This window comes from Natator depressus, chromosome 1 (assembly GCF_965152275.1).
Source record: "Natator depressus isolate rNatDep1 chromosome 1, rNatDep2.hap1, whole genome shotgun sequence".
Classification (NCBI taxonomy): Eukaryota; Metazoa; Chordata; order Testudines; family Cheloniidae; genus Natator; species Natator depressus.
This window is the reverse complement of record NC_134234.1, coordinates 200,434,045-200,449,287: the sequence shown is the minus strand read 5'-3', so window position 1 is coordinate 200,449,287 and position 15,243 is coordinate 200,434,045. Positions and strand designations below refer to the sequence as shown.

Sequence of the window (15,243 nt, the reverse complement as noted above, 5' to 3'; positions counted from 1 at the left end):
ATCCTTCTTCCCAGAGCCACGTAGTCTGCAGTGATCCCCACCTGAGGGCCAAGTCGTTGTTTGTATGAGATGCAAGGATCTTTTAAGAATCCTTGCCACTGTAAGCAAAGCTTGGGGTGTTAGCTCTGATCTTGTAGCCAAATCCAAGTATAAGGTAACTACATTGTGCCTCCCTCCACCCTGTAGTTTCAGTTGCGAAAGGGATTCACTTCCTTACTAAACTAATGTGCACTGTTGCTGTCGGTGATTAAACAGGTGCCACATTCCGTCACAGAGCTGGCTGCATTTCAGTGGAGGGAGAAGTGATTTCTGTGTATTGGCTGTGTACCTTTTTAAGTCTGAAGCACTATGAAGGTCCTTTGGGAAAAGTACTTGGCACTCCAGTACATAACGACAAGGTTGTTATGCTCGATTTGTGACCTCAGAATGGGCTGCCACGGAAACAAGTGTAAGGGGGCATCATGGTCCAAATGATAGGACGTGGGCTGGTGAACCAGGACTCCTGGATTCTGATCCTGGCTCTACCACAGAGTTGTTTCTTCAAGGTCACACAATCACTTTGCCGCTTTTTCCTCAGCTGGGAAAAGATGCCTTCTTTTGTGAAAGGTTTTGAGACTAACAGGTGGGGGATAAGCAGCTGGAGCCAGTAAAGTCTTAGGGGGAAAGTTGCTGGTGCCATGGAAACACCCTTCAGTAACAAAACAAAGAAGAGGCAGGGAGGTGTGGGACACCTCCTGAAAAAAAAATGTTTGCAAGCAGAATTTTCTTAACAGAATGGGCCCAGCTGGTCCTTGGTGATATTGTGTGCTACAGGGAATGGAGTTCCAACAAGGATGAATGTAGCCCAGTGTTTCAAACATTTCCTGGGGGCATCAGCATCTCTGTATCTACAGTCAGCATTCCTGAGTCTCCCACTGGCCTCCACTGTAGTGACACTAGCAGAGCTGGCCCTTTGTGCTGGAGTTCATAATGCAGAACTTTACTGGCTGATATGAGAAATCCAATCAGCCCTACTGCTATCTTTGTTGTATCGATGGGGAAATTATTCCCCCTTTGCTCAATAACTTCCCCCACACCACTGGGTAAGAGCCCGGAGCAGCAGTGAGCCCTACATAGTCCGTGCACCCATGATCTGAGCCGTACGTTCGATGATATGTCCATATTTCTATAATATGTATAAAATGGTCTGGCTGGCAACACTAGGGGGCAGAGGTGAGATCTTTTCTGCTCTGAGCGCTGTCCTATAAGGCATTGCTTGTTTAAGTGCAGTCGCATTTAGTTGGAGCTGCAGGAGAGAGAGCGACAGAGAGATTCTCTGTGTTTACAGCCAGCGCAGGCTACGACAAGCATCTAACCTGCCCCCCCCTTCTCCATCACTTGAAGGAGAGAGTGTGAGGTTATTTGGGAATCTGGCCGTCGTGGGTCAGCTTTCTCTGCACTGGATTGTCCGAGCTGTTAGAACACAGCCCGGGGAGAAAGAAAGGAGACAAGAATCCCATCTTATTTTTTAAAAAGAGAGAGCGAGAGAGCAGGAGAGCGAGAAAGAAAGAGAGACAGACAGACAGACAGACAGAAGCATGAGGACCTACTGGCTGCACAGCATCTGGGTGCTGGGATTCTTCCTGTCCCTCTTCTCCTTGCAAGGTAGGTGATGAGTTCATTTCTTAATGCCTCCCCAAACCCCCTTGTTTGATTTGGGGCTGATGAACTGAGGACGAGTTGGAACATGGAGATGTATCTATTTAAATTCATCCTCCACCTCCTTCAGGAAATAAAAGCCAAGGAGAGATTATTGCTGGTGAATCCTCTGTTTAGAGGACACCTCCTGTGCCTGACTTGCTGTTGGGTTTGTGTTCTTTGCAGGGGACTGCTGGGAGTGGGGGAATCAGCAAAGGAAGGGGCTGGATGGAGCTGGGTGTCCCTGTTCTACTTCCATACGCAGCCTGCGTTGCTTGGCACTTTGGGTTACTAGTGCCGATGCGCCTTTCTGTAGAAATCTCTGTTAAGTTTTTAGAAGGGCCCTTTGTGGCTCTTTGGTATGTCCACACAAACACTGCCTCCTCCCCACCCTCAGAAAAAAAAGTGGGGGAGGCAGAGATGGGAGAAGGAAATGCTCTGGGTATTAGGTTTTGCCAAGTGGGGAATTGTCCGCTGGGTTTCGTGCTTATAGAGCTAAGTGTAAATAGGATGTAGTTTGAAAGGACGAGAGACATTTTTGGTTGGTTTAGACAGGTTTTCTGTAAACAAGGGTTAAGAGTGAATGCATGCTGTACAGTATGTACAAACTAATACACACACTCTGCCCCGCTACACGGACTTGCATTTCATACACAAGCAACACACTCACTCAAACATGCTAATAATCACACATACACACATGCCCATAAATATAACATACAGTGTGTGTAAACTCACTCCAGCTCCCTGTGCCACACACACACTTCTATCTCCCCGTCACATGCAATTCCTATAGTGTCACACACCTGCATATGCTCACTTCCATAGTCCTCTCTCTCACTCGCGCACACACACACACTCGTGATCCATCTCACCACCACTGTTGGTTTGTGCCCATGCTTATCTACCAGGCGGCACCCCTCTTGCACACACACATACATGCTCTTTATTATCTGTATGTCAGGCCTACTCTCTGTCATATGCTGCCTCACACGCACTTGATCTCACACACACACACACGATCTCTTGCTCTGGGTCTCTCTCTCTCACACACACCTTCTCTGTCACACTCTGATACCCTGTCCTGCTTATGTATACACTGTCCCTCTTTTCTCCCTAGCTCACACTTGTGCACACGCTGTCCCTCTGTCTCACACATTGTATCAGGCACTCACAGAAACCCCCACACCAACTCCCTCCCTTCTGCACACTTTCTCTCAGACATACTAACACAGTCTCTCACACTCACAGGCTCACTCTTTCCCCACCCCTGTTGCATGCCCTTGCTCCCATACGCCTCCCCTCTCTCTGCTGCACACGTTATCCGACTGTTCTCTCTCACACTCTCTCTCACTCACTGTGTCACACATCCATGCTCTCACAGATTTTCTCTCAGCCTCACACTTTCTCAGCTCTGGACTGGGAAACAGGCACTTTCTTCTCCCCATGTGCCCATTTCTGAGGGAGGAGGGAGAATTTTTCAACACACACATGCGTTCCCCCCACCCCCCCCAATAAATGTGTAGCCACTGTGAGCAGTGCAGTCCAATGGCTTGGTGTGAGTGTCCCTCTGCTCTGGGAGAACTGGCCCGGACCCATCAAGGAAAACGGACACTGCCAGTTCACACAGATTCCAAACACCTCCTTCTATCCCTGATGCTTATTGTCCAACTAAAGCCACTGGTGCTTGAGCCATACAGTGCTTCCAATACACAAGGTGGTATGAACAGTGACCTGGAGATCCTGAATCTGGCATAGTTTGGAGCTGCTTTCACCTTTTGCAGTGACTCTGGTCCTGTGGCTCCCACCACAATCCATGCTAAGCTTGGGAGCTGCTATCCTTTAACCTGTTCCCACGCACTGGTTACATAACAACTGCACAAACCCCTAAACTGTGTGTTTCCCTGATGTGGCCAGCGATAATTAACCCTTTGAACGCTGAGCTACCATGTATCTTCTGGAGAGGGGGAGAGAACAATGCTAACACTGGGACCACAGCTACAATTCCTCCCTCCTTCAAACTTTTGGATAAGCTGGAACCCAGATCGGAGCCACTCCTGGTTCCAGTTTTGCGGATCTGAAAGCCAGCCAGGGAATTTACATCTCTAGTCCGAAGGGAGTGAGAGCCTGTAGAAGGCAGGCTGTGGGGGCTGCCCAGGAGAGGCAGGGCGCTGTGGTGAGCAAATCAAAAGGTGCTGAAGCGGTTAAAAGGAAAAATGCTGCACTCCACAATATTCAGTGGTAATGAGCCCAGAATGTGTCAGTAACACTGGCAAGAGTGACTGTGTGGGGCTGTTACTCTAGAGTACGGGAGTATTGATTTGGACAGGGAATGCCCCCTCACATGGCTTCCAAACGCCATCCGAGCACTGCATGTTGCAGACAGCTAGCTAACTGGGCTTGAGGTTTTTCGAGCCACCCTAAAACAGGCTGCCCCCCTCGGTCTGTCTAGGGGCATATGTGTATACAGAGGTGACATTTCCCTTGTTCCAATCTCCCACAGGCGACTGAGCTGAGAGCAAAAGGGAACTGGGCTGATGTTGTGGGGCGCAGCCAAGCTGTGACCGAATGGCAGGCAGTGGAGGGAGAGGGGATCGCAGCTGAGGCTGGCAGGAGAGCTAAGGACTGCACAGTGCCAAGTGACTCACACAGGCTGTCTCCTCTGGTGCCTTTGCCAGGGTACATGAAACAGGTTGAATATCCCCTCTGCCTGGCTGGGCTCAGGGACATGGGGATGGAGAGGGGGCTTTGCTCTTTTTCCCCTTGTCAGGGCTCGAGGCTTGCAGCCTTGCACTGAGTTTCACTCTCCTCACTCCCGTGCTGGGTGCTACTCTGCTTCTGTTTGGTGGCAGGAGAGGACTCCCGTTCTCCCTGAACCTCACCCGCAGGCTGGGCCGGGCCTATGTCCCCGCATTCCCCTGGTGCCAACCCATGCCCCCAAAGTGGGCTCTTACAAACCCTGCCATGTGTTGCCTCGGCCCCACTGCCCTGTTTGAGCTGGAGGCACACAGCTCCCATGCTCCCCAGCATCCCACTCTGGTTCGAATCCATGGGGCTGACTCTTGGACCACACCACACCCTCAAATCTGCACAGCCTTCAGTGTCTTGATTTATTTGCCAGCATTTTATCTTCATGGGCTTCGTCAATAGATATTTCATTAGCCAGTGTAGCGTGGTGGTGGGGAGGTATGACAGCATGGCATATATGTGTTAGTCTGTGGTGCCTGTTTGCTGGTGAACATGATGGGTTTGTGTAGTATCTGTGCATCACTGAGGCAAGGGAAAAGTCTTTCCCCACTTCCTTGGATATACTTCTCTTTCTAGTTATTTTCAGGGTGTCTAATGCAATCAGGGAGCACTCCCCACACATGGCTGTATTGGCGAGAAAACGACTCTCTCAGCTGGCTTATGTTCCCTTAAGTGATGAAGATGTGCAAGGCCCAAGGTGAAGCTGAATTTACTTGCAGACACTGAATGGGGGGGAGAAGGCAGAAAAAGCTGGTTATCTGAGTACTGAAAACAAGGATTTTTCAGTCAAACCCCATGAGTTTGCTCTAGCCCTGCCCCAACACCCGCAGACCACTGTAACTCAATATAGACAATAACTACCACCCCAGTAATGACCCAGTCCCTCCCCCAGTTATACACCGCCACTCTCAGTCATGTCACCTGAAGGCTTTACTATGACAAACAGAGGCCTGCTCCAACTCTCAGGCTCTAATTCCCCTCTCCTTGTCCTGAGACTGGTGCTGGGAACAAAAAGCCAGGTGGTCTCTGGCACTAGCATGGGTTTACGAGGGCACGGGACCTCCTCATTTCCTGCCCCTTACACAGGGGCTGGGGTGGTCAGTCCCCATGCTTAGGGTCACACAGCGATTGCTCTCCCCTGCCCTTCTACCTTGGGGGCATTCCTGTATCTTGGGCCTTCAGGCAAGAGAGTAAACAACTTAAAGGAGCCACCACCTGCATTTCCTTTCACCCCACAAACAACAGGGGCTTCTTGAAACACTCCTTTCCAGCACCTCTTACTTCTCCCCTGTCTCCTACCATCAGTGATCAATGGGAGAAGCAGCCCTTTAGAACCTTCTTGTCCTGTGCCAGCAGCACCTCCTGCAGCCCCCCCCCCCCCGCCCGCCCCAGGCTTCTGCAATCCAACAGTGGGATGGGATTAACCCTCATTGGGGGAGGTGAGATTCTGCACATAGGTGACTGGATGAGAGCTAGGCTCATTCTGATGTGAACTTCAAAGTTCAGGGCTAGATATAACCACTGGAATGGAAGCCTGGTCCTTTCTATGGTATGCAGTTCTCTGAGCAATCAAGCTGTGCTGGGGGCGTGGTGAGTGGGTGGGTGAATGAGAAGGGTGCTTATTTGGCAGAGACAGGGTACTTCTGGGATCAGTCCATCCCTCCTGCTTAATGCTGTAAAATGAGAACAAAGGGTGCTCTGGTGAGATTAAGAGCCAATGAAAGGGAAGTCTTCTCCACTGGGCCTATAGAAAACCTGCAGAACTCCGTGCCGGAAGAGAGTCACTGGGGTTACTGAGACTAGGTTTTGGAATGGGCTGGATGATTTTATGACCATGAGTACAACTAGCTGAAGAGCAAGCTGAAGAGGGCACTGAAAACTTGTGCTTCAGGGAAGCATATGGGGATTTGTGTGGAATTTATCTAGCCACCCACAGATAGCATTGCACAACTGGTCAGGTACCTTACTGGTGGGGTCCCTTTTCTGGGAGACGCTGCCAGTGGCAGGAGATTGAGTTCAGTGACCCAATAGCAAATTCTCCCTCTTTAAGAAGTTCCCTTTTCCTTAAAGAAGAACGTGCTGTGATTTCATGTGCTGTTCAGACTCAGCCAGGGAATCGCTTTGACGGATGAAGCACACTCCTTATTATCGTTTTGTCCAGGAGAAAAAAAAATATCAGTCACAGCACAGACCATCTTGTCCAGCGCTGATAATGAGAAGAGAAAATGGTGAGGGCAGAATGGATAGCACTTCGGGTGAGCAGTCTAGAGAGTTCTCCCTCCCAGTGTGGGGTAGGGTGGGGCTCTGGTGGGAGAGAGATAGAGACTGCCCCTCCCAGTGTAGGACGGGAACACTATGGAAGGACAGGTACAAAGGCAGCCTTCCCATTGATTAAGGGTACGGAACAGCTTCCATATGGGGAAAGGACTGCAACTATTCAACTTAGAAAAGAGATGACTTAGGGGGGATAGGACAGAGGTCTAATGGTGTGGGGAAAGTGAATAAGGAAGTGTTATTTACCCCTTCATATAACACAAGAATCAGGGGTCACCCAATGAAATTAATAGCAGCAGGTTTAAAACAAACAAAAGGGAAGTACTTCTTCACACAAAGCACAGTCAACCTGTGGAACTCATTGCCAGGGGAAGTTGTGAAGGGCAAAAGTATAACTTGGTTAAAAAAGAAGTAGATAAGTTCATGGAGGATCAGTCCATCAATGGCTATTAGCTAAGATGGTCAGGATGCAGCCGCATGCTCAGCGTGTCCCTAAGCTAGAAGCTGGGACTGGACAAGAGGGGATGGAGCATTCAATAATTGCCCTGTTCTGTTCATTCTCTCTGAAGCATCTGACACCAGCCATTGTTGGAAAACAAGATACTAGGCTAGATGGACCATTGGTCTGATCCAGTATGGCTGTTTCTATGTGAAGAGTGGAGCAGAGGGGACTCTGGGTGGGGGGAAGAGGCAAAGAAACAGGCCCTCCCAGTGTGGGGCAGGGGGGACGCTGGGAATTAGTGGTGCAAATACAAATGGGTGAAGAAAGAGAGGTAATGCCCTGATTTTGTTCTATGCCATTTGCCTTAATGCAGCTCAGAGGAAGGTGAATTATTAGGGTTATGGCCCAAGGGAAGAGTTGAGATTTGAGGTTGATGTTTGATACTCAGGGCTCAGTCCTGCCTTGGCTGGAGCATGTATCCTGTCCAGTGGGATTCAAGCCAGCCGGGGCAAGGTTCCCCATCCCACTCATGCAGAAAGAAGCGGGGAAGTGCTATGAAGGGTGCACCTCTGCTTCCCTGAGCCATAGCAGAGTTTGCCCTGGCTAGGGCTTGCTGATGCTTCCTTCCTCTGAAGCATCAGGGATGGCCATGTCTGGAGAAGGGACATTGGGCAGGGTGGGGGACAGGGCTCTGAGGTGGCACCAAGCATTCTGTCTCTTAGGGGTTTGGCTGGCTGGTGTGCTGTTCACATGCTTGGTATCTAACTGATCACCATATGTGGGGTCAGGATGGAATTTTCCACCAGGCCAGATTGATAGGGACGTTGGGGCTTTCTGCCTTCCTCTGCAGCATGTGGATGTGGATCACTTGCCAGGAGTAGCTGGGTATATCTCACTTAATTTCCCTGCCATTGCAGGGGCCTCTGTCTTGTTGCACTTCGTTCCCTCCTATTCTCTGGCTGTGGTACATAATTTCTGTGGGCTGTATACTTTGGTCTAAGTTTGGTTGTTGGGTTTAGTGTGCAGGGGGGAGGGTATTAGTGGCCTGTGATATACAGGCGGTCAGACTAGGTGATCTGATGGTTCCCTCTGGCCTTAAACTCTATGGGTTTTACAGCATATGCAGGCAGCTGGCTGATGGGCCTGGACCTACCCCCTTCTTAGGACTGTACCCCAGTGCTTCCTGAAGCTCTGTGGAAGAATCCTGCCCTACTGTTTCCATTGGAAAAAGTATCTTCCTTCCCCCTCTTTCCCACTCATTCATGAGCCCAGGCCAAGATTTGGGGCTGGCTTGTAGTGCTGCCGTTACTGGATTCTATAGGTTGGATTTCAAGGGTAGGAGTCCAGGTTTGAGGGGAAATGGGGACATTCATGTTAAGGCTGGAGGGATGGGATCAGAGCTAGGGCTGGTGGTTAGGATAAGGTGTTTGGATCTGAAGGTAAGTTTAAGGTAAGGGTTTAGCTAAAGTCGAGGGGGACATAGATGGAGATCTGGCCTCAAAAATTGGAGTTTGTGAGTTTCCTGTTCAATTAGAGCCACCCTAAATTAACTCCTATGTCTGAAGCCAGCCTGTCCTTGAAATCAACTCCTCTCTGCAGGGCTTGGGCTCTGGCTGACCCTGGGGAAGTCTCTTTCCTCGTTCCTTTCAGGGCTGGAGGGAACCTCTCTTAAATAAAACGATCCTTAGTTTTTTTGTCATTTCTATAAAAAATGAAGAATTGCCTTGTGGAGGGCGTGTGACAGAGAGAGAATGTGAGCGATGAAGGGGGGAATGAACAAGGAGACAAATGGAAGGCACTGGCAACAGCCATGGAGTTTCCAGCAGGGAAATCAATAGTGTATCAGTGCACAGCCGTCCGGGTGTGAGGGTGCAATGCCTTTGAGAGTAATCACAGGTTTCCCACTCTGCCCTTTAGCACTTGTATGTAGTGGGTTGCAGTCTGGAACCACTTAATCCTTACAACCCACTGGGACAATAACCATTAATATCCTCCCTCGTACCCTCCCGCTCATGCACCTGCATATGGCTAGGCACCATCTGGCCCTAAGTGATTTACCCAAGGCCACACCACAAGTTATTGGCAGAGCTGACTCAAAGCCTTACTGAGTACTAGCCTTCTGCCCAGTGCACAGAACCTTCAGGTGTTTGTAAAAAGGCTCATGTGGCCATACACTTGTGTGTGTATGTTGGTCAATGTGTTTGCAGGTGAGGATTCACATGCGCTCATCTCTCATGTATTCAAAGGAGCATCTATGATTTTTGCATGTATAGATATGTTCCAATGCACATGAGTGTGTATCTGCCTTTGAGCGTGTGGGTGTGTGCACACGCATTTGTGTCTTGTAAGTATACAGCAGTGCATGAAGTGATTGCATGCATTCCTAAGCATGGATCCAGGAGTGTGCATGTGTGTGCACACGTCTGGTATGAAGCCGTGGCTATGTGCGTTTGAATGAGTCTTCTCTTGTGTTTTGAAGGGTGCATGCCACAGGCAGTGGATTAGAGAGATGGAGGGAGAGGGTTAGTGTGTGTGTGTATTAAAATGTGCATGATGCCTGTGTGTGTGGTCACCATTGGTAAGGATGCTTGTATAGTAGGTGTGTGTTAATAACTATGGTTGCTGGGAGTATGCCGGGGGTATGTGTGGAGAGTATTCCTGTATAGTTCAATGGGTGCACAATTAAGGCCAAATTTACCCTAAAAGTGCTTTGCTGGCATAGCTATACCTGTATACTACACCTTTGAAGTGCTCCTAGTGTGAAAATGACTCATACCAGCAAAACTGCACTTTTGCCAGTATAGCTATTTCAGCTCCTGAGACATATATCCAAATCTCAACATTCACTCAAAAATATCAATATGTTTCTAGTTCATATGGTTATGAAGATCAGGTTGAAAATGTGAACTTAGTGTAACCTATCTAGTCTGCAGACAGCCTTCAGCAACAGCTCTGGAAGTGGTGAACTGTTCCATTCTTCACAGACAAGTGCTAACGCCCAGATTCCCCTCTGCGAATACCACCCCAGATGATGGCTTTTTGTGTGGCTGAAGAAGATGGGGTGGCCAGGTCTATTACAGTCAGGCAGATATAGCTGGCTGTTGAGGTAAATATTAAAGAAGACACCCCTGCTACCATCCCTGCTTTGCCTGGAGAGGTGGGGAGTGGAGAAGGGACCCCATCTGATGCTCCTGAGGAGAGTAAGAGAGCCTATGCTACAGTCTCTGCCTCTTTGGAAGGGCAGGGAGGCCCTGCCACTTTAAGTGAAAGGTGGGACCAGAGGAATGGAGCTGTGGGGTTCTCATGTGCCTAGGGCCTGGAGTGTCTCCACTTCTGGAAGAGACCAGGGACTGCAGGGCTGTATGAAAATGGAACAAAAACTCGCCTATGAACTTTCTGAAATGTCTAGAGAGGGTTTGCGTTCTGATTCATTTCTGATCTGGAGCGACAGTTAGGGACTTATTTAATCTGAGGAAGCTCTGACTTCTCCTTCAGGGAAATCTGAGCGCAATTGGCACCTAAATACATGGAGTGTGTGTGTGTGTGTGTGTGTGTGAATTGGCACCTAAATACATGGAGTGTGTGTGTGTGTGTGTGTGTGTGTGTGTACAGCACCTGTGCTCTGATAGCTGGAATTAGCGTCTAGCCAGATAATGAGCGGTTGTTGTTTACTATGTTCAGTTCCGGGCACTTCAATTCCAGAGAGATGTAAACAAAATTACAGTGAATTCAGAGAAGAGCAACAAAAACGATTAAGGGGCTGGAGGGACTGCCTGACTTATGAGGAAAGCTTTAAAGAGCTAAACACATGGCTAGCTTGGCCAAGTGACTAAAGAGGAGATGTACTAATGATCTCTGTGTATCGGAGAGCGTGAAGCCCAAGGAGGAAGAGGGATTGTTTCAGGTGGCCTGAGAAGCAGAACTAGAAATCATGGTGCAAAATTAAGAAAAGAGGAAATCTGGGCAGGAAAAAATTATCTTGCACTGAGAGATGTATTTGACTGTGGAATAGTTTCCCCAAGGGAAATGAGCGAAGCCCTATCATCTGCGACATTTAAAACTAGACTGGGCAAAGCCCTGGAGAATAATTTGTGTGGAACAATCCTGCACAGGTCTCTCGGGAGATAGTCTAGATGCCTTAATAGATTCGTATGCAATCACTAATTTCTATGCACTTACTGAACCAGAACAAATTCCCCCAATCTGGAAAATAAGTGCATTGCTTGTCTTTAAATCATTTCTCTTTCTTGTATTATATTATTCTGCTGTGAGGAAGACATTGGAGGGGGGCTGAGAACCCCTGGATACTCTCTTACTACAGTCACTAAAGTAAGATACTAGCTTTCATGGGTTTGGTTTCAACCCCCCTCTTTCATTTAGTGGAAGTTGAAAATGACTGTGAGGGGCCATTGATCCTCAGTCTACTAGGTAGTTGGGTGGAGGTGATGTCTAGGATGACCCCAGACACCTTTGAGGTGAAACCTCATGGTCAGCACTCTATTCTCCAGGATCCCTGACCAGTGAAATTCTAACTAATGTCCCACCCTGACCGTGTGATATGCGTATATCCCCACCTCTCCCCTCCTTTATCCCATAATTTTTCTAAGCAGGTAACTGGATAAAGGGATAGTTAGTGTGAGGCCAGCAGTGATGTGGCTGAATTCATTTGTGTGAATTCACTTCTTGCGTGTCACAGGAGCTGAGATCAAAACAGACCCTCTGTAGGTAGTTGGAGGTAGTTGACCTGGTGAGTAAGCCAAAAATGGAGCCTCCATATGCCGAAGCTAGAAGGAGACACACTAAGCTTGTCTCTGGGGGATGTTATCAGTTGTTTTTTGCCTCCTTCACCCCCAGGTAAGTAATTGGATTGTGAGTGACCCCCTGAAATTAAACAGGTGACTTTGGTTGTTGAGCTTTGGCTGAACGGGTCCAGTGACAGCAGCCTGGGAAGCCATTGTGTAATGACTGCTGTGGTGGCTAGGGTTGCCAGGCGTCCGGTTTTTGACCCGAATCCCTGGTTGAAAAGGGACCCTAGTGGCTCTGTTAAAAGTCTGGTGGCGGCGCAGCAGGGGCCCGGGGCTAATGCAGGCTCCCTGCCTGCCCTAGCTCCATGCGGCTCCCAGAAGTGGCTGCCGGATCCTTGTGACCCCTAGATGCATGGGTGGCCAAGGAGGCTCTGCGCGCTGCCCCCGCCCTGAGTGCCAGATCTGCAGCTCCCATTGGCCGGGAACTGCGACCAATGGGAGCTTCAGGGGCAGCGCCTGCAGGCGCGACAGCAGTGCGTGGAGCCTCCCTGGCCACCCATGTGCCTAGGGGCTGCAGGGTTCTGGTGGCTACTTCCTGGGAGCTGCAGTAAGCACTGCTGGGACCTCGAACCCCCTCCCACACCCCAAACCCCTGCCCCAGCCCAGAGCCCCCTCCTGCACCCCAAACCCCTCATCCCTGGCCACACTCCAGAGCCTGCAACCCCAGCCAGAGCCGTCACCCCCATCTCACACCCCTGCCCCAGCCCAGTGAAAGTGAGTGAGGGTGGGAAAGAGTGAGCAACGGAGGGAGAGGGTATGGAGTGAGTTGGGGCAGGGCCTTGGAGAAGGAGTGGGGAAGGGGTGTTCAGTTTTGTGCCATTAGACAGTTGGCAACCCTAATTTTGGCTGGCTAGTGAGAGACCTCCAAAGCTAAAAACATGAGTCTCTACAGTTTGAGCCAAAGAACCAGGCTCTGAAGCTGGGGATGTAACAGTCTCATATCCTCTATGGAGCAGCAAGGGGGAGGAGGGAGCAAAGAATGCACGCTGAACAGCGGGTTACAGCTGCACTGTGGGAATGCCTTTGGAGTTGCTGTGGTTTAATATAGCAATCCACTGGGATCCCATGTGTGTGCACAAGAACTTGAGATAGCTGCAAAGTGAGCCTGCATTGCTGGAAGTGTGTGGAAAGATGTGCCCTTCACTTGGATTGGATCAGAGGTGAAACATCACTAATTCCGCCTTGTTGCGGTAAAACCACAAAATCCCCTGGACTGCACAGGGGAGGAAATTCCCCCTCGCTTTGGTCAGGCACAGAGGGTGCTGGTTTTGTGGCTGGTTTCTCCAGTGAGAAAAGAGGGTGTGGGGAGAAACGGAGTCAAGGATGACAGTTTTGCTTTTCTCAGTGACTGGCAAAAGAAGAAGGCTTTTCACGATCTGGGAATGTCAGCTTTTTGAGGGAGGAAACACATCTACCTGTGTGTCTGTCTAGCCATGCTGGGAAACACACTCCCAGGTGCAATATATCCCAAGACAATTCAAGGGAGGGAGACTAGCCTTGCAACAGGTACTTAAAGCCAGGGCTGGTTAGTAAGCATATCACTAGCCTGAATAAGGTCTTTCTTTGCTTCTGATGGCTTGTTATTTGTGTGTGGTGGGGGGTTGTTTTGGTTCCTTTACCCATTGTGGGAAAGATAAATGCATTTTATTTTATTCTGGTTTTGACCTTGGCTTGCCTGGAGTGGTCTTATTGTTATAAACCAACTAGTCTTTGACATATGGTGTTTGTAGTGGGATTCAGCTTAGGTGCTAAACAGCATAAAACTGAAATCAAAAGCTAAGCAGCCCAATGGAAGCATTGTGCATGACTTCTGACCTCCCAAGGGAGAGAACAAAAGCTCGATGGAGCCACTGATGAGCTACTCCAAAGGATCTGTGTGTCACACAGATACAAAACGGCGCCCAGGCTGCCAAAGCTAAGGAGCAAGATGTAGTATAAGCTCCATGTTGCCGAGCTGCAGCCAGGTGGTGACCCAGCTGGACAAGTTGGGGGCACTACTAATATGACTAGTGGCTCAACAAGCTGAGATGAAGAGGAGACAGCAGCTGGCCAGGAGAATTCCCAATATTCCAGCAGTAAACAGCCGCAGTAAAGGGTGGAACAGCCCTGGGCAGAGGTGCAGCAGATGGAGTAGCAGCAGTGAAAATGAATTGCAAGGCTTTTAAACAAAGAGTCCTGCCTGGTTCCAGTGTGGAAAGACTGAGCTGCTAAAACTAACACCGGAGGGTGACATAGAGGCCTATCTCTTAGGAGCAACTGATCCATGTTCAACTGCTGTTCACATGAAACCTTTGTCCACTTTGGCCTTCATGCTGGAGGTGTTCCCAAGGGAGGAAATTCCACATGCCATGCAGATGGAGTGAATTTCCCTTGAGGGCCTAAGGTAAGGCAGTGGGATTGCACAGGTATAACTAGGGCTATATGATAGCCTGCAGAACCTACAGAATTGGCGAGGGTGCATGAAAAGGTAAGTGCCCAGTTTGATTCGCAGAACCAGGTAGCCTTTGCAAGGACTGACCGTGAGAGAGCCCCTCTTTACACGTAAGCTGAGCACCTGTGCCTTGCAAATCAGTGAGAGTCACCTTACAAAACAGAACAGCGTATTCCGTTCACTGCGTCATATATGGCCAGAGTTGACACTGCATAAATTTTGATAATTTCACATTTAAAAATGTAGCAGAAAGTCTCATTCATACAGCTTCACTGAAAATGCCATGAACTGTGCATTCCCCGGTGTCAGATGTTCAATAAACCTAAATAATGCAGCTATTTACATCCAGAAGCTTTGCTTCACAACCACAAGGATTAGATATTTCTTTTAAAAAAAGAAAAAAAAGAAAAAAAAAGCTTAGATAGGGTGGGAAATTTTATAAGCCTCAGGAAATGGCTTGTGGCCTATGCTTGACTCATGATCCCAGGGTAGTGAAACCCTGATATGAGGCTTACATTGAAAAACAGGTGTTCTTAGGGTGCCCATGTGAACCTGAAAACCAAGTACCTTCCTGTTTCCTGGGCCTGACGTGGTGCCTTTGTCAGTTTTACAAGCACCGGTGTTTTGTCCCAGTTTTTATAACTCCTTTGCAGACTGGTGGCCTGAATGAGCTGCTAGCTGGCTGAGCTGGTGAAACTGGGTGAGGACATGTGCACATCCTCCGTCCTAAGTCCTGTCCTATATTAATACCCTGGCTTCCCCCTGACCTTCCCCTACTCAAGGCCCTTAAACCAGCCTTCTCTGGCATGGAGAATCAAATCCATAGGGTGGAAAAGAGGGAGAGGGAAGATGGTTGCCTGCATGAG

General features: G+C 49.2%; 1 protein-coding gene across 1 annotated transcript in view; it reads left to right on the top strand.

Annotated features, from left to right (window-relative positions):
• Nucleotides 1-1,236: 1,236 nt before the first annotated feature.
• Nucleotides 1,237-15,243, top strand: part of LSAMP (limbic system associated membrane protein) — a 1,331,794-nt gene continuing 1,317,787 nt past the window's right edge. The window contains exon 1 of the mRNA XM_074974247.1: nt 1,237-1,644. Within this exon, the coding sequence (XP_074830348.1) occupies nt 1,578-1,644 (67 nt within the window). The 5' untranslated portion in view covers nt 1,237-1,577. The remainder of the gene's footprint in view (nt 1,645-15,243) is intronic.